Raw genomic sequence first — 25,962 nt, 5'->3', positions numbered from 1 at the left:
CACTCAATGTGGATGGGGAACATTTGGATTTTGGATTCCTGGGATTCAAGTACAGTGCCTCTGGGCACTAGATATCTATTATTACTTTAGTCAAATGTGCTGCATAGAAGGCATGCTTACAGAAAGCCTTGTCTAATCCCTCGTTGAATTGCATTGATAGCCCCATTTCACCCTCAGAAACAGCATACTTATTGTGTACATCAGTTCCAGAGAGAAAAAGGTGTGAACAGAGAACACACATCTGCCAAAGATAAATGACAGAACCAATACCATGTAAAGGAGAAAGCAAGGTTGGATGACCCACTCAGTAATGCATGGGTATCCAGAAATGGAAGAGACTCTTCTTCTGCCAAAAAGATAAATGCAGCAAGAGCCTCCGAGAAAAGAAATGCATGTATGATCCTTCCATGGGCACAAAGAACTACAGCAGTCATTACCTAAGAAGCAGACATGAACCCAGAATAATGTAAAACAGTTTTCATAGCCCAGACAAACTGTAGCTCTAAAATGTATTAATGAAGCAAACCCCTTTTAACGGACAGTAGAATAATGAAGACAATGTGTACTGTCATTGTTGCTTTGCATTGCCTTAGTCCTGGAAACCTAAACACATGGGTGACAGGGTCTTAGTAAAATGTGTGTAAGGTCTGACGCACAAGCCAATGACAAGGACAGTGTGTTTTTCCTGCCTTGCCGCACAGGCTCACCACAAACTGTCAGTGTACAGTTAACGTTTCTTATCTGATACAGTTAATGGCCAGTCGGCACACACGGCGCAAGGGGCACCTCTCTACACTTGTAAACTCAAGTGCCCATAGGATAGAATTAGAGACAACGACTAGCAGGTAAAAATGATCGTACCTTGAGATAAACACAAGGTCTGTTCAGCATAAGGTTAGCGTGCTACTTCTAATGTGCCCCCCCTTTACTGTTGAAAAAAAAAGATATGATGATTCTACACATGCAGGGTGGCCATCTTGCGGGTAATAGATAGTTGACCGAGGAGATGGAGAGGGACAGACAAGAGCTTGGTAAGGCTGGAGGGGCTGGTGAGAGCAGAGAATAGCCAGTCACAACGAGGCAGATCCTGTCAACCACAGATGCAGCAGCCTGCTCTGCAACAGAGTCCTCTCTAAACATGAATGTCAAGTGAATGCTTACTGTGTGCATGGAGACTAAAGGCGTATAATGAATAGTTTTTTAGCAAGAGAAGTAGGTTACCAATGCTTTAAAATTAACACCACTTTATCTAGTATTTGCCCATTCAAGCATGTTCTTCATTTACATGGCAATCTTGTTAATTGGTGTATGTTATGTTATGTTATATCTGCTTTTGCTGTAGCTTGTTTAATGCGGTTGAAAACCCTCAAAAGATATGGCTTCATATTAAAATGGATTAAAATAGTAACTCTCTTGGATGCTGAGAAGGCTTTTGACAGGGTGTCATGGGACTTCTTAGAAAGAGTGTTAGTGTCTAATGGGTTGGGACCGAAACTCTGCTGCGCCATTAAAGCATTGTACACCTCCCCCACGACGGCTGTGGCGGTGAATGGAGGATACTCTCGCTGGTTTCCCCTTGAAAGAGGAACGAGACAGGGTTGCCCACTGTCAGCAATATTGTTTGTGATGTCCCTCGAACCATTGGCGCAGAAATTAAGGAGTGACAGTAGAGTTAAGGGCATCACAGTAGGAGATAGGGAGTACAAACTGGGACTATACGCGGATGATATCCTGCTTCATCTGACGGACCCCTTAGACTCGATCCCAGCTGCGCTCAACATAATTGAGGAATACGGTGCACTGGCCGGCTTAAGAATCAACACAGGGAAGTCAGTCCTCCTCCCGATTGATAAAGACAGGGATTCTGAGATTGTGCGCTTTGCCCCGCTAGGAGTTCAAGTCAGCCTTACTACCCTCCGTTACTTGGGCATCAATGTCACCCGTGATCTTGACTCCTTATATGGAGCTAACTTTCCACCACTATCACTCGCCCTACAGAAAGATAGCCAACGATGGTCTAAGCTCACGATCTCCTGGATGGGCCGTTTAAATGCCATAAAGATGGTCTTTCTCCCTAAAATATTATATTTATTTCAGATGCTCCCCATTAGGATCCCCCCAGAATATTTCACGACAGTGAGAAAACTGTTTCTGACCTTCCTATGGCAGGGCCAGAGGCCAAGGATTCCGAGATCTTTACTCCAACTCCGCAAAGACAACGCAGGGGTAGGCCTCCCGGATATGGAGACATATTACAGGGCGACACAACTTAGGGTTCTTGTCCCGCACTTTAGGCAACGTTCAGAACCCCAGTGGATAGCGCTGGATAATTATCACCTCCGTCCCTTTATTGTGTCCGAATGGTTATGGGTCCCCAGATCTCAATTGCGGGAGGGAATCAGATCCCACCCTATCTTGGGCACATTGTGGGCAGTATGGAAACCCGGCGGGAAAATGAAGGGCGTCACGACATGGCCATCTCCCTTAGGACACCTTTGGTCACCAGGAATCCGAGATGCAATCTCGGAACCGGGAGGCTATGAAACATGGTATCAAGCGGGGCTGGAAAGGGCGGGTCAATTATGGCGCAATGGAACCTTTATAACCATTCAAGAGCTCCAGGAGGCGCTTGACATAGGCCCGCTCTCGGTCTTCCTATATTTGAGACTCAAAGGGGTAATGACAAGGTCAATCTGGAAGGACCAACTGCAGAGGGATCTTATCCCGTTTGAAATGATTCTTGATCGATGTACGGGCTCCAGTGGCCTGATAAGTGCTATGTACTCGGCTTTGATCGAGGCCGATATTTCCCCCTCCCTGGTGCTTAAGAGCAGATGGGAAACAGATATGGGTAGACCAATCTCGCAAAAATTGTGGCTACAAATCTGCAGACGTACTGCGAAATCCTCTATATCCTGCCAGTATAAACTGCATGCTATAAAGTTATTGTATAGGTGGCAGTATGACCCGATTAGGCTCGCCAAGATGTATCAAGGGGTCAGCCCATACTGTTGGAGGGGCTGTGGGATGCGGGCTGATTACTGGCACATGTGGTGGGGGTGCACAATGGTTCAGACTTACTGGTCGGAGGTTCTTAGCTGGATTAGGGACCTGGACAATGAAGGAAGGGTACAGCACCCAATGCTCATCCTGTTTGGCCTGATCGAAACAGGAGACAAAGTTATAAAGGCACCTACGATGGTATGTGGTCTTCTGATGGCTGCACGAGCCTGTCTCACTATGGTATGGAAGAGGCCAAAGCTCCCTAGTAAAACCGAGTGGCTTGGGGTTGCCCAAAATCTCTATAGAATGGAACGCCTGACTGCTGTCCTACGCGGAGACCTTACGGATGTCGAAAGTGCCTGGTCTGAGTTCAGAGCCAAACATGCCTTGTAAACATAATGTGTGCAGACTACTGCTGCGATCTGTGCCAATACTACCAATGAACAATGACTCTCGTTGTGGCGGCTCCACGGGCCGTGTCATGTGTCCTGGTCGGATACTATATTTGTACTCAAAGCTTTTTGATGTGGTCTCACTGTTTAATGTTGTTTTTCAATCCCATATTTAGAAATGTTAGAGAAGGGAGGGGAGGGGGGAGGGAGGGAGCGAGATTGGGTATTACAGATGTTTACTTGCAACAATGATTAATTCTCAGGAACTAATGTGCATTCCATACAGAGACGGTATTCACCTTACAAGCCATTTCCAATATCTTATTGATAAACTCTGTATGAAGATGATTGTTGACTTTGCATAAAATCAATAAATTTTGAATTTAAAAAAAAAAAATAGTAACTCTTTTGTCAAGTGTATATTTAATTGCAACTAGGTGTAATGTAAACTCTAAGATAGTCACAAACCTCATTTCTCTGAGAGCATATGTTTAATCATGTTCACAACACCAGGCACTAGGCCAGCCTGTCTTTTAGCACTAGATACATGGCCAGATGACCACAGGTCCATTCTCACAACCTCACACGAGGTGAAGAGTACAGAGATTGTGGTCTCGCCTGAACCACAGGCATTCTTGTCAGATGGCTCCCAGGTTGGGGCTTCTTAGAGATGGCAGTAGCGTTGCTAATAACCTCATGTTCCGGTCACAATAAACAAACTAGGCAAAAATATTGTTCTAAAAAAGTTTTATTAAAAAATAAAGAGGATAGGTGGGTACAGATGATGGCCCATCAGGAAATCAATATTCCCATCCATTGCACGGCAGCCGTCATCGACTGGCTTAGGTTATCACACTGTGAAGGAATAAATATAAAATTAGAGTAGCGATTGGCCAATTGGGATGTCTGCCAGACAAATTGCTCTTCACTTACTTGAAAACCCCAGCCAACAAGGTGAACAACATATATGCAACTCTACTGATAATTATGAAACTTAAATACCATCCAATATCGCCCATATCATTTTCCTGAATTGGCTTTAACACATCCAAATCATATCAACTGGTATGGAGGTAAGCTGGTTTATCCACAAATAAATGCTTAGCATGGATCATAGTCCACACCCAACCTGTCACTAGAATTCTTAGCCCGTTTTCATCCAAATCACACAGGCCCCTTTTTACAAGCAGACTATGAACTCCTGGTGGCACATTTTGGCACTGTACATAACCTTGCATCGCATATGCTGCGTAACATGACATAATTCCTGCCCAGCAGCCGCAAAGACAGACAGACACTGAAGGAGTACAGCTACAGTACATTGAGAATTATATAACGGTCATGCCCTTCCAAGAATAAGGACATACTCAAGTGGTATTCAGAGAAGCTAGGACAGCTACAAGCCGCTTATCCACAAGTCACACCACAGCATGGTAGGGCCCTAGACATGTTTCTTCCCTCTGGCTGCACACCACCCTTAGCAAGCTGTGACAGCTGGATTTCAATGTATAGCTGGATTTATTTACAGCTGCTAGGCACTTCATATATCACATCTTTAGCATCAATATTGGCAGACATTACGGGAACACAGGGTGCTGCTGCAGCCATGAACTTAGGTTTGTCCATAGTATCCAATAATTATCAAATGGTTGAGAGCTTAAATCTGCCCTTATTGAAAGGAGAGCCTGCAAGTTTAGAAGTTCACAGAAAATTGTCCTCGTTAAATGAGCAAGACAAAAGGGAGCAGTTTGGGGACAAAGTGACATCCAGTTATCAATCACTCGGCAGAGATCACCTAGGTAGGAGACCTGCAGAGGCACAGGAAAAGGCTAATAAGGATAGTAAACCAGACAAGGAGACAGACCTACTAGCAAGGGAGACCCTGAAGAGGAAGGGGATCTTTTCAAGTTAAAAGGGATGGTAGAATACACAGACAACAGCTTCCCCGATAGAGGAAGAAAAATACCCAGAGTATGAATCAAACAGTGAGAAAGCGACAGGAGGCACACCCCGCAGTGACAAGGCACTCACAGGGGTAGATGACCGTGGGGTAAACCAAGGACATAGTCCCATTTTAGACCAACAGACTATGATTTCAGAGACAGAAAACAAATGAGAAGTCCATAAAAGTATGGTGATGATGAGAGTTTATCTGATTCCTCACAGGCAACAACACCAGACCATTCTAAACTTGAGCGGAAGGATGTGACCATTGGGGAAAACTCACTGCAGCCCTACAAGTCTTTCAGTATGCAGCGTCCACACGCTCATCGAATAATTCACAAGCCTAAGTGACACACTGATTGGATAGAAGTGCTGTTAGATTCTGATTTTGATATTTCCATATTTGAATGCAGCCACAAGGCACTGTTTGAGCGTACAAAGGCACATAGAAATGCACAAATAACCGCACCCACTGGGCAGACGTTAGCAAATAATTAAGTAGATTTTGTAACCATTCACTTGGAATGCTAACATCCCAAAGAGATTGAAGCATTGTTTTGGCCACAGTTACATATCCAATCTAAAGGAATTTTGGCATTTCACGATTGGCCACCATTGTATGTGAGACAAGCACCAAGAGGTGAAGAAGTAGTGAGGCCTACCTTTTGAAAAGAAGTTAGCAGAAACTAGTACACACATATGCACAAGAATGGGCAGTGCTGGCAGTAGTGCAGCTGTTCAAAAACCATCTAGGACATGATCTAGAATGTTCAGCACATGTGATTCCTGTGCTGAAACCACCCCACCACAGACGCAGTATCCAGTTAAGCCACAAGTAATTACCCATATACAAAGCATAGTGGACCAGTTAATGGACCAGGGGGTACTTATAAAGCAAGCATGCCCACATAAAAGCCCAATGTTGCCTACATTACGACCAGCTGGTATGTATTGTTTTATTTTAGACTTTAGAATTTTAACTGCACATTGTAATACAGAGGCAGTCCAAAATCAGCACAGCTCTGTACTACTAGCCAATCTACACAGATGCAAATATAAAGCAAACCTTGATTTAGGCAATGGGTATTTCACACAACCTTTAAGTGTAGAAAGCCAGAAATACACTGCTTTCACTTTTAAGGGAACACACTTCCAATTCACTAGAATAATGCAGGGGTATATGAATTATCCCAGCACATTCAAGTAGCACACAGGGTTTGTTAGCAGACTTTCCTAACTGTTGGCAATATGTTGATGACATTTACATCACCCATGATGATCTCAAAGAACACTTGCAACAAGTAGACTTAGTCATTCACACATTGGCTGCAAACGGGTACCTGATCAATTTCAAGAAATCCAGAATAGCTCACCCTGAGGTTACCTTCTTATGGTTTACACTTACAGATGAGGGCAGGGGATTGTCAGCAGATTTTCTTTAGAAGTGTGCCAGGATACGAAGGCCTAGCACACTTAGGCAATTTCAGGCCATTCTAGGGCTTTTTAATTTTGGCAGATCTTATGTGTCAATGTTGCTGAGCTAGTGAAACCATTGTATGCTTTGATAAAAACACATTTCAAAGCAGCTCATTGGTTCCCAGAGCACACTCACATTTTGCACCATGTGTACTCATTAATGACTGAAACCAGTCTTTTGCAAGACAGAAACACAGAAAAGGATATAGAAATAAATCTGTTGGTGGGAGATAATGCTTTCACATACATAGTGTGTAATTTAAGGGAGACACAACCAATTGCTTATAAGTGACATGTGTATTCCACACCTGAATTAAGATTTACACTAGAGGAAAACATTCTCTCTTCAGTTCAGATGCTCATTCAGAAAGAAAGGCCCATGGCGGTGAAACAAATTATACACATAAATACACCTTTAGCTCAACTTGAGGCTGCCACAAAAGCTAATGTACCCGATACAAAAGCATTACATACTAGATGGATTAAATGGTCAGCAACTCAACATGCTGCAGATATAAAATATCATTATAAAGCAGAATTGCAAAAAATGAGTGGATTGACTTAGACAATGGATACAGAGTCAGACACCTCACTGCCTGACATACCATTGCTTGATTTTTTCAAAATAATTTACTGTCATGGCTCTGCCATACCAGCTGTTGGAACACATTCCAAATATGCTGCTGCATGTGCAGCAGTGGTAGGACATTTCTCACATGAAGAAGCATTTATACATACTGATATTGCAACCAAGCACCTTGGAGACTTGTCCGCCCAGACTGCTGAAATGCATGGATTGTTGCTTATGTTGCATCAAGTAGACTCAGAGAAGCTCAAACTAGTGATATCAGATTCAGATTACATGGTCAGGGCTTATAATACTGATTTGCATTGGTGGATTCAAAATGACTTTAGAGACATCAGACATAAAAATATTGATACCAGGCAACTCTGGAAACAATTGTGGGATCTTAAACAGGCTCATCCTTTGCTATGGGTGATGCACACAAGAGCACATACAAAAGTACACAGTCATAGCATTGGCAGTGTATTGGCAGACGAATATGACAAAGAGCACACAGTGAGAAAACCAGTAGCAACCATAACTCGCTCAGCGACTGCAATAGATGAGGAAATAAAAGAGGCTTGTTTGGGTATTCTACCCAGGCCAAAAGGTTTCCCAAGCAATTTCATTCATGACATTGAGAATAATAAAGCATTAGTCACAATTCCTATTTAAAAAGGGGAACCTATTCAAGGATTAATCCCTAATTGAGCAGCAAGGGAAAAGCTAATAGCATCCACACATGCTGGACTTGCATCTTCCCATTGTGTGGTTCCTGCAACTGCACAGCTGCTCCCTGACATGTATTGGTGGCCAGGATAAAGGCAACAAGTTAAAGTATACATAGCAAACTGTGACACATATCTGAAGACGGATCTGTGTGATCTGACCACAGCTAATTTTGCCACGGGTGGAAAGTTTGCATGAGAATGGTACGACCTACTAAAAGTTTGCACCTTTCTCATGCGAACACACATACATAACCACACCCCCACCCACAACACACCCATGACACACCCCCCACCAACACCCTCAACACACCCCTACCCACACCCCCAACATAAACAAACCCCACTTACCTTCTTCTTCACGCTGGGTCCCTGCGGCGCCTGTTCCCTTTCACTTCCATGATTGGGAACCGGCGCTGCAGGGTCCTTTTTTTTTCTTCTTTATTTTTTTACAGGGGCTGCAGGGGTTTCCTTTACTGTATAGTATAGTAAGCGGGGGTAGGCACGGGACACCCCCACAGCCCCCATTTCATTTATTTATTATTTTTTTTACGGAAGGCTGCAGGGGTGTCCCCCGGAACCCTCGCAGCCCCTGTTTCTTTTCTTGACAATTCTACCACGAAAGGATCAAACATTTGGTGTTTGAACCTTTGGTGGTAGCATTTTTATATCTAATGGTTAATGCGAACCATTAGATTCAGTAAAAAAAGTACAAACCCTCTGAAGACGACTGTGGACCACAGCAAAAAACCTTAAGAGGCTCTATTAAGAAAGGCAACCTTTCCTTTTGAGATCCAATATATGGATCACATAGTCCCACTACCAGCAATAATTAAGTTCAAATATATTCTAGTAATAGTGGATTCTTGCACTAGGTTCACCTGGATGATTCCTCAAAAGAGAGCGGACTGAAAATCAGTCATACAGGTGTAGTAGCTATGACAGCAACACAAACGTTCCATGCAGATAATGGTCCAGCTTTCGCAAGGCAGGCCCTAAGAAAGGCATTAGAGGCAAGGGGATCAGAGCAGCACTATTCCAATCCCTTCCATCCAGAGCCGACGGGATTATCGAAAGAGTGAATCCTTCCATAAAAGTGTGCCTGGCTAAATGCATCTTGGGGCACTCATGCAAAGGCATGCAAGGAGTAAATCTGACTGTGCCCATCTGATGCTTGCTTTCAGTAAAGCATATGGGCCACATAGAGCAGTGGTAGTACAGGGATAGACAAATCAATTTTGGGGAGTCAATCACTATTATTTAGCCAAAACAGAAGGGTTGATAATACAATCACTGGTGAACGACAATGAAATGTAACATTTCATGTAGCTAGTAAAGTAACACTGCAATGAAGCTAAAGGTTCAGGCACTGGAGAAAGTAATCCGAAAGTACACAAATAAATAATTGAAAATGAACACAGTCATCAGCAAACCTCAATAACCTTCTTTCTGCAAGAAACCTTTTCCATGCCCACACTGATCATGTGGCAAACACTTTCATCTATGCTTTTTGTATAGAATGTCTGGATTGCTCTTTCTTTTCCCAATAAATCTGTACAACACCAGAGGTAATCTATTTAGGACAGAGCTACACTGGCCCCCTGCTTTGTGGGTAAACTTAGAATTTCCATTTGGAAGAGATCTGTATAAACGCAACCTGCATATTTGTACACAGATATCAGCGAAGATAATCTTGATATGTTTTTTTTTTTTAATGAGGCATAATCATTCAGCAAGATAAGAAGCTTTCCCATCACTGAATTCCATGACATACAACACAAATGTATGTGCAAAATGTGTGACGATGAAGTAAAATAGTGTAACTTATTCATGCATATCATAAAAGGCAAACAAGCAAATCCATTAACTATATTACTACATGTATATTTTTAATTATTTTGAAAAATGTGAAAGTGGTTTTCTGTTTTAACAAAAAAGTGTTACAGTACCTTGTAAATGTCCAGGAATCCACACTGATGGTCAAACCTTGTGTACAGCTCATTCAACATGCTAATTACTTGCATTGGTGTGCACTGGGCACAAACAGCAGTGAATCCAACAATGTCTGAGAAAAGCATGGTGACATCATCAAACTTCCTGGCCTGAACCGACTTCCCCTCCCAAAGTTGCTGAGCCACATCCCCTGGGAAAATGGAATAAAGAAGGTCTACTGTCCTCTTTTTCTCCTCTTCCAGGGCTTGGTGAGTCTGCTCCAGAGTTGCTTTTAATTTATCCATTCGTTTCTTCAAGCCATCTTGAGCTTTGGCCTGCTCGCCGACCAGGATGACGTCACGGGTAGCATCATGAATAGGGATGTCAGAAAGATGCAGACCTCGACCCATCAGTTCATCCAGTTTGTCCACACACGGAGAACCCAAAAACAACATAGAATTGGACTCTGACACATGAATCATCTGGCCCTTGATTTCCATGACCTGAAATAGAAAAACAATATCATAACATTAACAATTATCTTCAACAAATAGATTAAAAAAAGCATACCACTTGCAAAAGAAACAGGTGAGGTGATATTACGCTAGTTCTTTATAAATTATGTAGACATCCAGATTACAGCAGCTCACATATATCAACTTTACAATTTACAGGATCTGGACAATTCTTAAATGTTAGTATTGACATCCTGAAAACAAGAACACCAATCTAGATCATCGGCATAGCGCACAATTTCCATCAAGAAGGCACTATATGAATTTTGTTTGACAGTGGCACGCTTCTCTCCCTTGTCCTTCTCTGCAACATTGGTGCTTGTGTTATAAAGAGACTAAAAGAAAACATCCTTGCCTTGCATTCTGAATGTAACCTATTGATTTTAAATCAAATCTGAATAAATCATTTTGAAATTAATTGAAATCACAAAATGTTTGACGGATTTGGATTTGTCTGTATAACCCGTACCTTCCGGCCATTGGGAGTGAATGGTTTCCTAGAACGTATGGATTTTTTAGCCTCTTTTATTATAATGTGTGATCCCATGAATTAAGGGAGATCTCTGCACTGGAGCATTTTTATATTTCAGGCATTGTTGTGAGGGTGTTACATGGGCATTCTTTAAAAAAAAAAGTTTACATTACCTGCACAATACATCACATGCGCCTCATTACAAGTTTGGCAATGTGGGAAAGAAGGGGCAGTCATTTCTGTCACCACCACTTTTTTGGGAAGTAACACAATTATCATCATTGTTACTGCATCACCAAATTATACATTTGGGGAATTTACATTCGGCAACAAGCTGGAGATTATTCCACCAGGTTACCTCCAAAAATCATCAGATTTAGCATGCAGTACATCCACCAGTGGTAATTCTCACCGAAAATCCCCATGGAGTCCTATGGGGAATTATCACCACTTGCAAACCCATGGTAACCCCACAGAACAAAGTGGCAGTAACAATAATCGAGTATGGCAGTAATTTGCTACAAAACTCGTAATTTGGCCATTGTCTCCTATGCCTATAAGATCCAGCTTGAATCTGTCTTCGATATAAAAAGAGAAGAAATACACGGGACAAGCATTGCGCTATCAGCAATAGTCACTGTCTGATTCCCACCATTTTCTATTATGAAACTGTGATTCCATACTTAATGCCCTGTAAGAGGATTCAATTCAACACTACAGCTAAGTCAATGCCTAGTCTGGGATACTGAATGGAAACCCTTATTGATATATCTTTATGTCCAGTTCATGAGTTCTGGATGACTACCCCTATATAACACCCCCCTCTTAGAATCCCCCTGACCCCACTGAGCCAAGAAGTAGGTTTGTTTTGCAAATTTAAAAGGTTTATTTGAGAAATAAAACAAAATATAGATACCACGCTTTTATAATAAATTAATAATCAATATTGCCCTTATAAATATAATTTTAATCAACAATGGGTAATCTGACACTAGCACACTTCTTTACAATCAATGAGGAGTTAGTATAGGATGGATAAAGTAGCAAAAATACTTTTATGATTTCAAGGGAAACGCAATGAGGAATAAAATGCAGTACAGAAATACTTAATATGATTTTAGCAAAAGATAAGATAATCACTTTTCCTCTGGCAATTCACCCCCCTCCCCTATGCAATGTAAGAAATGGAAGGAGATGGAAAGAGGAGCACACAGTTCTCAGGAATGCAATCAAATACAATACGGAATTCAATTCCCACCCCAGCAAGCTTAGAGAAAACCGTTATGAGTTTTAAAACACAGGCCCAAGTGCTTTGAATGTGGTGGCAATGAAGTGAGAAATATGCTGAAAATGCTTTTAATTCCCTTTAGGAGGTTCAGGGTGAGTGAGAGATACTTGGGATGAGTTCGGGCTCACTTTAGCAATGATTCAGAGATGGTGATTAAGAGGCAAACAAATTTTTAGCAAGGATAGAAATGACTGCTGATGGTTACACGTGGCTGGATTTTTAACCAAATCGCAAATCGCGGTAAAAGTAGCAAGTTGATTCTAGGTTCCAGAAATACGGACAATTAAATAAAGGTAGTTTTTCGGATTTAAAGTAAACTCAAAATGACAGGTGACAATTGTGCAGCTTTACAAATGACAGATGACACGATTTCTAGGAGGCTGTTCTACTTAGGTTAAAATAGTTTGGATTAGATTATTTTAACTAAGAGATTGGTTCTGCACAGTTCTGCTAGGTACTCACAATATAAATTTGGAATAGGCCTCGCCACGGATCTGGTCAGGTTTTGGACTGGACTCCGGTTCTGGTCTCGGCACTTCACAGTGATCTGGGTCAGCTCTCTGGTTCTGCTCACAGCGGTCTGGGTCACTCTGGATCTCTGGTCTGGTCTGTCCGGATATAGCGGTCTCTGCACGGCTCCTGGATCTCTGCACTGGTCCTGGCAAAAGTTCTTGGCAAGGGATTCAAGCAGCTCGTCCGGCTGTGAGTAGCTTGCAATGATTTGAGGCCTGCTGCAGAGAACTCAGCTTGTGGTTTTAGGCCTCTGATTTAGGTTCTAAAGTATAAGTTCTAGGTTCTGGAGTATGTAGCTGGAGTCAGTCTGGAACTGGTATCTTCTGGATGTTGTGTGGTCTGGCAAAACGCTCCGCAGCAACTGGATTTGAATGTCTCTACCTGCCCCAGCAGTCTCTTTTTATGTGTTTTGAAAATGGGTGTGTGCCGGGGCCTAGCTAAACCTGCCCCTCTCTACTTGTCATTGGCCCAATTCTCCCCTCTCCCATGATTGGGGGAAGGAAATGTGAGTGAGAGTGATGCTGTTGGTTTTATGGGTCAGAGGATCCTCCCCTGGTCAGTTTGCCCACAAATCTATATTTGATTCAAATACATCCTTCCCAAATATACAATTTGTTGAAATTTCATGTGCACATTATATATTCCTTATGGTCCATGCTTGTCCGCCTCTGATCTTCCTGGGGGCTTGCATTCAAAAATGACAACATTTTGCGCTTTTTAACTGGTTTTGCAATATCGGACATTTACCCAAATTTACACACATGTGCGCAAGTAGTATGGACATTAATTGATGAAGTGTCAGATTTTTAACATGCAGACATTTGGAGTGAGACCCTATTTTCCGCTAGCAACCCCCCAGAATACACCACAGGGTCCTAACGCATCTCAAAATGTTCACAGAAAAATAACAAAAATAATGATATTACTTATATAATTCTGACAAGTCCGCACTTTGAGTTATCTATCTTTTTAAAATTATGCCCTGGTCAAAAAGGGGTGTGGCTTCCCACATCACAGGGTGGAATAACTGGTTTATCCACTTCCCCCAAGCTCAGCTGCTAGCAGAGGCACTGCCCCTCCCAGTTTCCCCTAAGAGGAAGCCACTTTTACGACGCGCCCAATATAACATTTGCCTGAGTCCAGGACAGGCCTTTGTTCACCTCCCTGTAGTCCCCAGCTGATCCACCCCTAATCTAATCAACAGGGCCATGTGACCTCAGGATGCAGCCAGGCCTGGCAGCCAGGCCTGGGAACACAGCTGTTGATCCAGTATCAACTCCTGTTGGGGGTAGTTGTCAGGCAGAATTCAGTTTCATTAAGCCAGGTTTTAGCTAAATGTCACTTTTTGTTCCCAGTTTAAATAACTTACAATTTTTACATATACATTAAATAATTACTTCCTTCAAGTCATTTCAGAATATAGTTTTACATTGTATCCAGCTCTTAGCAAGTCTTTCCTTGGTCTGGTTTTCTTTCATTTGTGCAGTTTTACACAAATGTCTGGTGGTTTTAAAACGCCGGCTTTCTGATAGTGGTGAGTACTGGTAATGCAACCATTTTTGGGATTAAGAAAATTAATTCCCCACAAGAAGGTTGTAAATTTGTAAATTGCTAATAGCACCATGGTCCATGCCGGTAACTTACTGACTCCGCCATGGAGAAAGGGGGAATCACCACCCCATTACAAGGTTGGCGGGGCGGTAATTCCCCCTTCCTCCATGGCCCTTTCCCATTCCAATTTTTGCCCCATAGGGCATAATGGGAATTGGGAAGGTGGTAATTACGGTACCGCAAATTGCGGTACCGTAATTAGCACCAAGATCCCTTTGCGGGCCCATTCCTTAACGGCTGGTAAAACCAGCCGTTAAGGTGGGAACCCGCAAAGGGACCTCGTAATCAGGCACTAAGGAATTACCGGTACGGGTACCTTTTCCGGTACCGGTAATCCCTTAGCGCCAGGGTCGTAATGAGGCCCAAGCTAATTTAGGTTGGGTATTAATAATTGCATATAAAAAGTGTTCTACATAAAGCGCTTTGGATAAAAGTGCTTTTCAAGTAACAGAGTGTGATTTTAAAGGCCTAAATGTTGGCATTACAAATTCCAAGAAAAGCCTTAGAATAATGTCAGTCTTACATTGGTATCACTTTAAGTGGGACTGTTGTAACTGTTATTCGACTTCAGACGTGCCTGTACACAAATCGTATCTAAATGATTCTTTGCTTCCTTGACATATGTACTTTTTTTTTAATGCCACTTTGTCTGAAGGTGAATGAGACACGGTTATGTATGTATTGTCTGTGAGTTGATAGCACTTACAGTTAAGGTGAGTAGGACTCCCATTGGAACCTCTTAACATTTTATGGTTATAACTTTTGATTTGAGTAACGGATTTGGTTGAAATTCCATAAGTACTTAGGGATTTGTGGGCCCTCCCGGACTGCAAAGCTCTGTAAAGATTTGTTAAAAAAGAACAAAGTTATTAAGAAGACAAAAAACATAATTTCCAACCTTGCAGCCTACTTCCCATTCTTTTGCACGTAGACAAACAAAGTACATGTTTGCTAAAGTCTACAGCCCAAACTGCTGGATGGATTTGCACCAGGTTGATAACAAAGTTTTCAAAAGCGTGCTGTTTGTGGTTTGCGGTTACTCTGTGCTTAGTTAATTAAATATTTGACAGAGAAGGGAGGGCCCCTGTCTCAAAAATAGATAGCTATATCTCAGGTAAATTACCAGAACTGGGTGTTTTTACAAACGAACAGGCAGCCATCTTGCTTTTCTCTCCATTTGAGAGATAGCCGAGTTTATCGCAGAGGTTATAGGAAAATGAAACATAGGAAAAAGCCATTCACAGGTCAAAAAAGCGCAAATGGCATCCAGCTAGAGGTGTGGGGGGTGGCTAGAGGGCACCAAGTGACATTTGGTAGTTGGAAGGGGTCTAGGGATTGAGTTTGCAATGCAAAGCTTTCTGTCGCCTCAACAATAACCAACATCACAAAGCAAACAGCATCAGAAAAACAGTGTTTGTTGTGGGGGGAAAAGAAGAGGAGCTGGGGAGGAGGCCATCCAAGGGAGTGGGGGGAGCTGGCACAGATGAGGGGGGGCACTTGGTGAGGGCCTGGTGGGCAGGGACGTTTTTATTTTGCAGTTTTCCCCGATAACCGCAGTATGTGCAGTAGTGACGTCCAGGGTATGTGCAGTTTTGACGTCCAGCGTATGTGTAGTATTGATGACTTTGGGGGTAAAAAACAATAGCCATCCAGATCTCCCATCAATGCAGTAATGGCAGAGACCCTGCACAGCTTCAAAGTGATGAAGGGGCCAGCCCCCTCAGGCCATGTTGTCTGATAAATTAGCAATCGTTACAAGACCACTTAGAGAAACGGGCTGGCTCTTTCCTTGCTTTGAACTAAGCAGGGATGGTCCTGGTTACTGCATGGATGGGGGACAGTGCACAGTCCTGTATGTCACTTGTTTACTTAGTTTTCAATATCTCATAACACACAGCATCCACATTATTCTGTTTAAAACCGTGCTACTGTCACTCTTTGAAAGTTTCTCATCTAGAGATCATTTTGGTGACTTTTGCTGAATTGCATTCTGGTATGTGTAGTCTCTGGGTTTAAAAGGTGAGCACCTTTTATACTTTGCCAGCATATTTATTGGAACGTTTCCTCCCTGAGGTTATTTTTCTGGTGGTCATTACTTTTTTTAAAAGTCTAATGCTATGTTGTCTTTCACACTTTCGTCTAAGGAGAAGGTCTATTGAACTATGTAATGCATTGGCTGAAAATAGCTTGTAATTGTGTTGGAATTCTCTGGCACAGATGACAATTACTGCTGTGCTGATCTTACTGCATGTGCATGTACCTTTTGTTTTACATGAGCCTTCCTATAAGATTCATCCACTTCATCCCAATGAACACGAACACAATGTTGAATTAATGTGGGTCCCTAAACTTTGCAATGGCTTGTGTGAAGGTCCCCTCCACAAAACTTTACCACAGAAATTACACATGACCTCCCGATCTCCTTTTTTATGTGTTAGTCCTTTACACGGATATATTGCCAACTGTCAGCTACATCTTTTTGTGGACATTGCTTCTTCCACGGCGGTCAAGCTAAAGCCACCCACACCACCTCATCATCACTGCTGGTCATAGTCATATTAAAATGCAGCACCGTGGAGGAAAAATAAAAACTGTAAAAATAGACAGCATAAAAAGCACTCTGCCACTTAATATCAAAACACATTAGGCCTACAATGAGCCCGTAAGTTAGAAATATGGACAACACAGGAGGGGGCGTAGCCAATGAGCACAAGATGCGGATGTGATTTTGCGGTGCTCCCGTTGCCGCCAACTAATCCTGAATACATCCTGCATAACGAACTGGCACTTTCTTCAAAATGATATATACGAGCAGCGGAACCCTGTTGTAACATTTTTCAGAAGTGTGCAATCAAACTGAGGTGCAGGTCGAGAGATCTACAACACAGAAGTGTGGAAGCGGCCGTCAACAAGGACTGCCCAAAATGACTGAGGCGACCGAGAGGTGATGCAGAACAGCATAAGAAGGCCGCGACTGTGCCAAGATCGACATTCAGCAATCTCACCCCTCAGATTGGTGCTTATGTGGAGGCCCGAGGAGGACACGCTGCAGTGTGCCAGTGGCAACGCTGTTCGTGGGTGCCACGGGACTCCTTAGGCATCAACCGTTACACACATCTCGTGCTCCGTGACGAGAAATGCGGCTTGCATTGGGGGCAGGGGCGGAAATAGATCTCACCGGAGGTGACCGCCAGCCATGAACCATAGAGCAGCCTACCTGTACCTCCCTCGATGCCCCGAACCAGCAGCAGCGGGAAATGGATGCCTGGTGCTGCTTACACTGTCAGATGTAAGTGTTACACGAGGCTCCTACGTTTGGCGCAGCCTGCATCCCTAAACTGCTGCTTGACCCGCGCTCTGGAGAGCGCACCGATATAGCTGTCACCATGACCCGGGGCGCAGAGAGGGCCAGCACACTCACAGATGCATGGTACATCAGAATCCTGACATAGATGAATGACTCTCTTCCCTGTTCCCCCTACTATTATCTGGAAAAACAGAACAGAACACCAGGACTAGGCGGTCCTCAGCCACGATATCTACGCACCCTAGGGGGGCACAGATAGCATTTATGATCAGGTGAGGCATGTTCCGGCTGCAGCATGACCACAGGTGAGCTTACAACTGTGGGTGAACATTTGTCAGCAGGCGGCTGCGCTCGAGATGCTGACATTTCCAAGCGTGGCATGTCCTAAAACCCCATAACGCACGAAGATGCAGGTTTCCTAAAATGCGGCGCAATAAAAATACCGGAAAGTGACACATTTATGCTGCAACAATCAAACAATGTATGCTGTTTAACTTTATGGAGATACTTAAATACCCGAAATTAGGAGACCTGCACTGGTCAGGTCACAAGCGGCACTACAGGGCACAATAGACGCCTCTCACCACCTGCATTGGAGGCGGGAAGTGCATGCATGTTCACTACATGTTGATAATACGTTCTACAGCGCATGACCCGCGGCAGCACAGCATACCTTTACTACAGCCTATAATCCTGACACCCAGAGGTCATACCAGCCGCAATTACTGTCCCAGTGACAGGCCACAAATGAGCGAGAAGAGAATACTGATAGAACAACTTAGTGCATTTCCAACCACAAACTGACCTGCAAACAATTATTACAAGGGAAACAGGAAGTGAGCAACATTGAAAGGGTCTGTGGTGGCACCTCCCTTACAATTACCATGAGCAGTATCAGAACATGTACATATATCAGAGCACCACCATCACATCCATGCTTGATGTGCTGGTATAGTACTTCCGTAACTCACACATAGCCCTACTTTATGGTTTGCAGTCTCGACCCTGACTTGCATGGCAGCTTGTTGAACACAGAAAGGAAACCTGTTCAGCGCGTAATAATCACTGGAGATCCTGGCATGGGTAAGGACAAGATCAAAAAAACCACTACGCAAAGTAAAACGGAGCAATATACGACACCCACTCTGACCCACCTCCCCTCCCCCGCTGGAACAAGACAAGCCCACTGATACACTGGACACTGAAGGCAACATCTCTCTTAAAGATGTGATGAATGCCATTGCAGGCTCCCGGACCTCTAAGGAGAATGAAATGGACAGCATTAGCATGGAAGTATCACTTTTATGTCACGACTTGCAGAAACTTACCTCCCGTACAGGTGAGGCTGAAACCCGCATATCAGAAACAGAAGATGGTCTACGTACCATGGGCCAACAGATGACTTGGGTACTGGACCGCATTAAGACGCTGGCGGAACGGGTGGAGGAAGGAGAGGGATGCTCAAGGCGTACCAATATTCGAATTCTTGGGTTGCCCGAGAAAACTGAAGGCCCATCCATGGAACTATTCCTTGAACAATGGCCATCTGACTTATGTGCCCCAAAGACCTTCTCAAAGTTCTTCTCCGTCGATAGGGCCCATCGTGCACCAACTGGCAGACTGATCCCCGGAGCACCACCTCGCACAATGATTGCCAAATCCTAAACTTCAGAGATCGTGACACTGTGCTCCAGATGCCCAGGACCAACGGTTCTATAACTTACAATGGCTCTAAAATTGCTTTCTTTCCGGTCTTTACTAGGGAAGTACAAAAGGCACGACAATCTTTTGACCCACTTAAAAAAAACTACAATTGCTTAACATTAAATACAGACTGTTATTCCCTGCGCAGTTGAAAATTTACCATAATGGTATGACCGTACATTTTACGGATCCCAAGGAAGCATGGAGCTGGGCAGAGCGCCAACTGGATGGAGACTGGAGACCATTAAGCAGGACAGACAACGGTTGAAACAGACCACCCCCGGGCAGATCGCACCATGCACAACCACAACAACCGGGGAGATGCCCCAAATGGACGATTGATAGAGCGGAGATCAACGCCTCACCAACTCCACGACTAAATCCAAAAGGAACTTGATAAGATGCCAGAACTCATTCCGCAAAGCACAAGTGTGCCTCCTGTACTACAGAAGATTGGCTGCCCAGGGCAAGCCGCCCTGAACGCTTCTTTGAAAAGGAAATATGCAAAGACAACTGGGGTAATCAATATCAGTTGATGTTTAGTTTGACATCTGTCCTTTCTTGACAGCTGTCCCTTATTTTTTGGGCGATAGATACTTCAAGTTGGGTGGAGTATGGGGAGGGGGACACAGTGTTTTTTATGTTGGGGTTAACAATGAGTCTAATAGTCTTGACAAGCAAACCTCCCTCGTAACAAGGCAAATCACAGCGGCAAGCGAACAAGGCACTCCCGCAGGTTTCACCACAAACGAATGTTGCATGGCTTCTGTCATGTGGATGAAACACACCACATCACCGTATAACCAGCACAATGGAGCAGATTTAGCATTTACCCCGGATGGCAGACACCTCTAGCAGAAATGATACCAGGTCCATTAGGTTCATGACCTGGAACGTGAATGGGCTTGGCAGCAGCCTTAAAAGGTGCCTGGTCCTGCAATTGCTAAACCGACATACACCGGACGCTGTATTCCTAACCGAAATGCACTTAGCAGGCACAAACTGCACTTTAATTAAATGCACAAATTATCGCATAGCGATACACGCTGGTTTCGCTATGGGTTCCCGTGGGGTGTTTATTTTAATCCATAAGAGGCTTCCTTTTACCCTTTCAACCGTTACACAAGACACGGGGGTAGATTTGTATATATAACTTGGACCCTCTGAGAACACATCATCGCCATGTTAGCTGTCTATGCACCACCAACCTTACTGGGTTCTCTAACCGATGACATCACACCAATAATTACCAAAGATTCCTCAGATCTCATTATAATAGGAGGGGACTTTAACAAGGTTATGAATGCTGAACTTGATCAAACACACCTTCGCTCTAGAAATCCCTCCACATGCACCAAACGTGCTACGTTTACCGATGCTTTAGGACTGCAAGATTTATGGAGAAATGTACACCCTGATAAAAAGAGAATACTCGCACCATTCCGGAGCACATGCCTTGCTTTCAAGGCTAGACTATTTCTTTCTCCCATCAGTGGACCTGCACCTAGCATGCGAAGCAAAGCTACTTCCTAGAGGTATTTCGGACTACTCCCCTCTTACAGTAGAGCTTACAAATACCAGGCCAGCTCGGCCGCCCCTCTGGCGTATGAACAACTACTGTTTGGGATTCCCAGACCTCGTAGAACAAATCCAGAATGCCACTAAAACCTATTTCGAATTAAACCCGGGCCCTGTAGACAACCCAACAGTGCTGTGGGAGGCGTATAAAACAGTGCTAAGAGGCAAAATTATTTCCTGGACCACGGCCCATAGAAAAGAACACCTAAACACTCTAAGCAAAGCCGAAACAAAAGTGCAGAAACAAAGCAATGTGCGCCAGGGTCTATGAAACTGGAGACAAAGTGGGTAAGATACTGACATGGCTGGAGCGCAGAGATGAGGGTCTTAGACATGTCAGGATGCTTAATTCAGAAGACTCTGAGCCCCTAGTGGCAGACCGAAACATAGCAGAGGGTTTTGCAACCTATTACGCTGCACTGTATAAGACACCGACCTCCCCCACTGACATATCAGTCCTGACAGAAGTCACCCTACCTACTCTTCAGGCCGACCAGTCAAACCTGTTAGAAAAAGACATTCCAGAGGATGAGCTAACCACAGCCATATCAGAACTCCAATCCGGTAAGATCCTGGGACCAAATGGCTTTCTGGTCGAAGTGTGCAAGAAAATAGGACTGAATGAGATAACCCCACATTTGTTGAAAATGTACAAAACCATGCACACAGGGTTGCCTGCCCCTAGACCTCAGGAAGGCCACTATAATAGTACTACCTAAACCTGACAAGCCACCAGATAAGTGCAGCTCATACAGGCCCATCTTCCTCATAAATCCCGAGACCAAAATACTTGCAAAGGTGTTGGCCAACCGACTACAACAGGTCATACCTTCACTGATCCACCCGAATCAATGCGGCTTCATGCCACAAAGATCCACCCAAATGAATATATATAGATTACACTCAGCATTAGGGAGAGCTACTGCTATTCAAGGCCAATTAGACTTGCTTGCAATAGACTTTGAAAAAGCTTTTGATTCAGACTATTGGGAGGCAATCTAGGAAATAATGTACAGAATGGGCTTTGGCCCACAATTCATGAGTTGAGTAAAACTATTTTATAAATCCCCGGAGACAGCAACGAGAGTAAACGGATATGTATCAAGTCCCGTTGAACTAGGAAAGGGGACGAGACAATGGTGTCCCCTGTCAGTCATAATCTTTGTGATAGCAATTGAACCCCTTGCTGAATTACTGAGAAGCACAGGGACATGGGATGGCTTTCGCTGGTCTGACAGCTGGGAGGACAAAGTGTCCTTGTACGCGGACGACCTGCTGATATATCTAAAAGACCTGATTAGATCCTGTTCCATCATGACACACCTGTTGGAAAGATATGGTGCTTTCAGTGGCCTGTGTGTCAACTGGTCCAAGTCCATACTATTTCTGTTAGGACAAGCAGAGGACGTGGTGCCAGCTGACTGCCCCTACCGAGTGGAAAGGGAACCATTTAGGTACTTAGGAATACAAATCACAAATAATCTCACTGATTATGTGCCTAGAAACTTACATCCGGTGATGATGAGATTCACAGAAGACTTTCGACACTGGTGCTTCCTGCCACTAACACTACTGGGCAGAGCAGCGCTCTTTAAAATGATGGCCCTGCCCCGTTTCCTGTACATACTGCAAAACGCTCCACTACATATTCCCCAAATTGAAAAACATAGAATAGACTGAACACTCAGGAAGCTGTGGTGGTGTGGGGGTCACTCACGCTTAGCGCTCACTACCCTTCAAAGGTTCATATGGGAAGGCGGGATTGGACAGATGGCACTCGTGAATGACAAACTGCATGGGGACACCTCAATACAACATAATAGGCAGTCAGAATCCAACACACTAGAGAAACCCATCATGAGATATATCTACTGTGGGAATAACTGGATGGCCACCCAACTATTGGCCGCCTGATTCTTGTCTCCCCTTCTCTGCTCTTCTTCCCTCACATTCCTGCTCTTTCCCCCGTGCTTACCTCCTCTAACACTTACCACTCCCTTGCTCACCTCCCCCCTCCCACACCCTCGTCTCCGCTGCAATATTGTAAGTTGTTCTTTATGCTGTTATCAGGCTGTGGTTCAATTGTCATCTTATGCTTGCTGTATGTTTACTTGTTCTGATGTAAAACACTTTGGAGTAAAGGGCTATATAAATTCAATAAAATACAAATACAAATACAAACTATGCAATCACGGGCCTACACGCCCAAACACGTCGGATGGGATAATAGGCTGACCCGGGTAGAACCACTATGGAACAAATGGACTCCCTACATGGCCATTTGGTCAAGGCAGGGGATACTTAAAATTGGGGATGTCGTGAATGAAGGTAACATGATCCCGTTTGCAGTCCTAGCCTCCCGCTTTAATCTCCCTCCTACCGAACAGTACCACTACACCCAGCTGCAACACGCATTGCAAGACCACCTCCCTGGCTTGATCAATATGCCAGACTATACCCCAATGGAACATAATTTATTCCCAAAGCAGATCAAACATAAGATAAGATTGGTCCTATACAGTGCCATAACCTCCTTTGCCACAACTGAACTATCAGGTTTGCAGACCAAATGGGATAGGGATGTGGGCGCTATACTGCCGGATTAATGGGTCTCCTCAATGATGTTTCCCTGAGAGGTAGCCATCTCATCCAGACTCAGGGTAATCCAACTGAAGATTTTACACCGGATATATTACCCTAGAGTGCCACTCTTTAGATGGGGCAAATATCACGGATCCAGCCTGCTTGCACTGTTAAAATGAGGAAGGCACCTTCTTCCATATCCTATGTTAGTGCACTTAAATTCAACAATACTGGCAAGCGTGCTGTAACGAATTGTTGAGAGTCATGGGCAGAACAATCCCCAGGGATCTGAAACTGCTGCTTTTGGGGGTGGAGGATAAGGGTGAATTGTGGAGATATGAGAAACTGTTTTTGTCTACCACCACCGCGCTGATAAAAAAAAACATAGTGCAACTCTGGGGATCGGATGTGACACCAAGTTATGAACAATGTAAGACAGATGTAGATGCTTGTGTCGCAATCGAACATAGAGTGTATACTGATAGAGGTTGTCCTGAGAAGGCGCAAAAAATATGCCAAAAATTGGAAGATGCTCACTGATTTGCTAACTGATTTGAATAATCTGTGTGACTTGCGGTGCTGTACCATGGATATCTTATGCACATTGTCGTTGAACAAGGATGTATCTCATTGGGCCTCATTACAAGTATGGAGGTAGCAAGCCGCTATTAGCGGCATGTCTACCCCAGAGGCGTAGACAGGGTAGGGCCTGAGCTTGCAAGGCCCACCCAAAAATTCTAAATGCCGGCGTTGCTCTGAGCTGGAGTGGCGCCGACTCTCCACAGCATTTTGTTTTTGTTGTTGCACCCCTCCTCCCTCCGCTTCACATTGCTTTGCGAGAGAGAAGGCCAGTGCAAACTTTTTTTTTTAAGATGTTGGAGCGCACGCCTGTGGCGCTCAGCGCAGGCTGCTATGCAACAACTTTTTCCCTGCAAAGGTCAGCCCCAGGCCAACCATGACTGCACAAAAGCACCGGGCAGTGCACCGGCTCCTTGTTTTTTTAGGAAAACAGGTCTCCAGATTGCAAAATTGCGTCCCCCTGCTGTCTCTTTCTCTGGCAGCTGCTCTCTGTGTGCCAAGCAGCTCTGTGTCCAGGCTGCTGCTGCCACTGTGCCTGTACCGACCGACCAGAGAAGACTCTTCTTCTGAAGGTAAGCACTGCAGCGTCAGCAGTGAGCCAAGCATTATTTTAATGTTATGTGTATATGCTTGCGTGTCATGAATGCTGGTGCCTTCGTGTTTGTTATGTGTGTAGTGTCTGATATGTCTACGTAAACACTGAGTGAGTGACTTGTGACTGAGGGACTGTGGTGTTCTTGTGTGTTGTTAGCAGAGAGTTAGTATAGTGTGTGTGTGCAAGTGTGTCTGAGTGAATGTATGCTCATGGGTCCGGGGTTGACTGAATAAAGTAGGCATTTATGCAATATCTATCATTACTACTGCTGTAAGGATAGATATTGCATAGATGTCAACCGGCCAAGTGTGCATTAAGTTCCCAAGCCTTTCATCTGTGAGGGGGGCTAAGAGGCCTTGCAACGCATCATCCTGTGAGCACCTTCATGCCTCCTCATTGCCCTCCTTCAATCACAGTCCCGGATGCAGGGAAGTATCAAGCATTGCAAGAGTGGGGGGAGGGAAGTGGGGCGAGCCACAAAAAAAGTCCTGCTACAGTGACTTTTTTCCCACAAATAAAGTGCATGCAATTGCATACAGTCTCATTCACACCCACAAATCGTCCACCTCTGCCCCAATCTACTTTTGTGTTAACATTAGTGGCAGATGGCATTTTAAAACAAAACAAAAAAGTTAAACTGCAGGATCATAACAGATGCAAGAAACTCATCTATTGGAGCTCTTCCAGGCGCTCTGGAGCAAAATAAATGCAAACCTCTTAATTTGCATATGGATTGCACCAACAGATGTGACTTCATAGAAAAGGACATTACAAGAAGCATGATCGGTCTTTGATAATTGGACGCACCATGCAAGTGAGATCAAGTGACTAAGGGGCTGATTCATGGAATTTGTGCGCCGAAAAACAGGGATTTGTGCACCATTCTGCCCGCAAATCCCTGTTTAACAAATGGGGATTTGTGGGCAGAATGGTGCACAAATCCCTGTTTTTCGGCGCAAATAATTCCATGAATCAGCGCCTAAGTGGCAAATAACGTTGTGGTGCAAAATACCTAAATTGCGATTTTATTATATATGGAGCAACTCTATAGGCATTTGTTTTATTTTTTATAATAGCATGATATATTAACATAAATTTTGAAGTGAATCAGAATCACTTACAGAGTTGTGGATAAGACACAGTGTGATTAAATGATTTGCCGAGGATCACACTCTTT

At 43.9% G+C, this 25,962-nt stretch overlaps 1 protein-coding gene across 2 annotated transcripts in view; it reads right to left on the bottom strand.

Moving 5' to 3' along the window:
• GUCY1A2 (guanylate cyclase 1 soluble subunit alpha 2) overlaps nucleotides 1-25,962 on the bottom strand; it is a 1,716,628-nt gene that overhangs the window by 809,005 nt on the left and 881,661 nt on the right. For both annotated transcript variants that reach the window (XM_069640697.1, XM_069640699.1), the window contains exon 5: nucleotides 10,058-10,543. In XM_069640697.1, coding sequence (XP_069496798.1) covers nucleotides 10,058-10,543 — 486 coding nt within the window. The remainder of the gene's footprint in view (nucleotides 1-10,057; nucleotides 10,544-25,962) is intronic.

Source organism: Ambystoma mexicanum, chromosome 7q, assembly GCF_040938575.1.
Source record: "Ambystoma mexicanum isolate Mex_15411 chromosome 7q, UKY_AmexF1_1, whole genome shotgun sequence".
NCBI lineage: Eukaryota > Metazoa > Chordata > Amphibia > Caudata > Ambystomatidae > Ambystoma > Ambystoma mexicanum.
The sequence above is the reverse complement of the archived record's forward strand: the minus strand, read 5'-3'. Positions and strand labels throughout refer to the sequence as shown.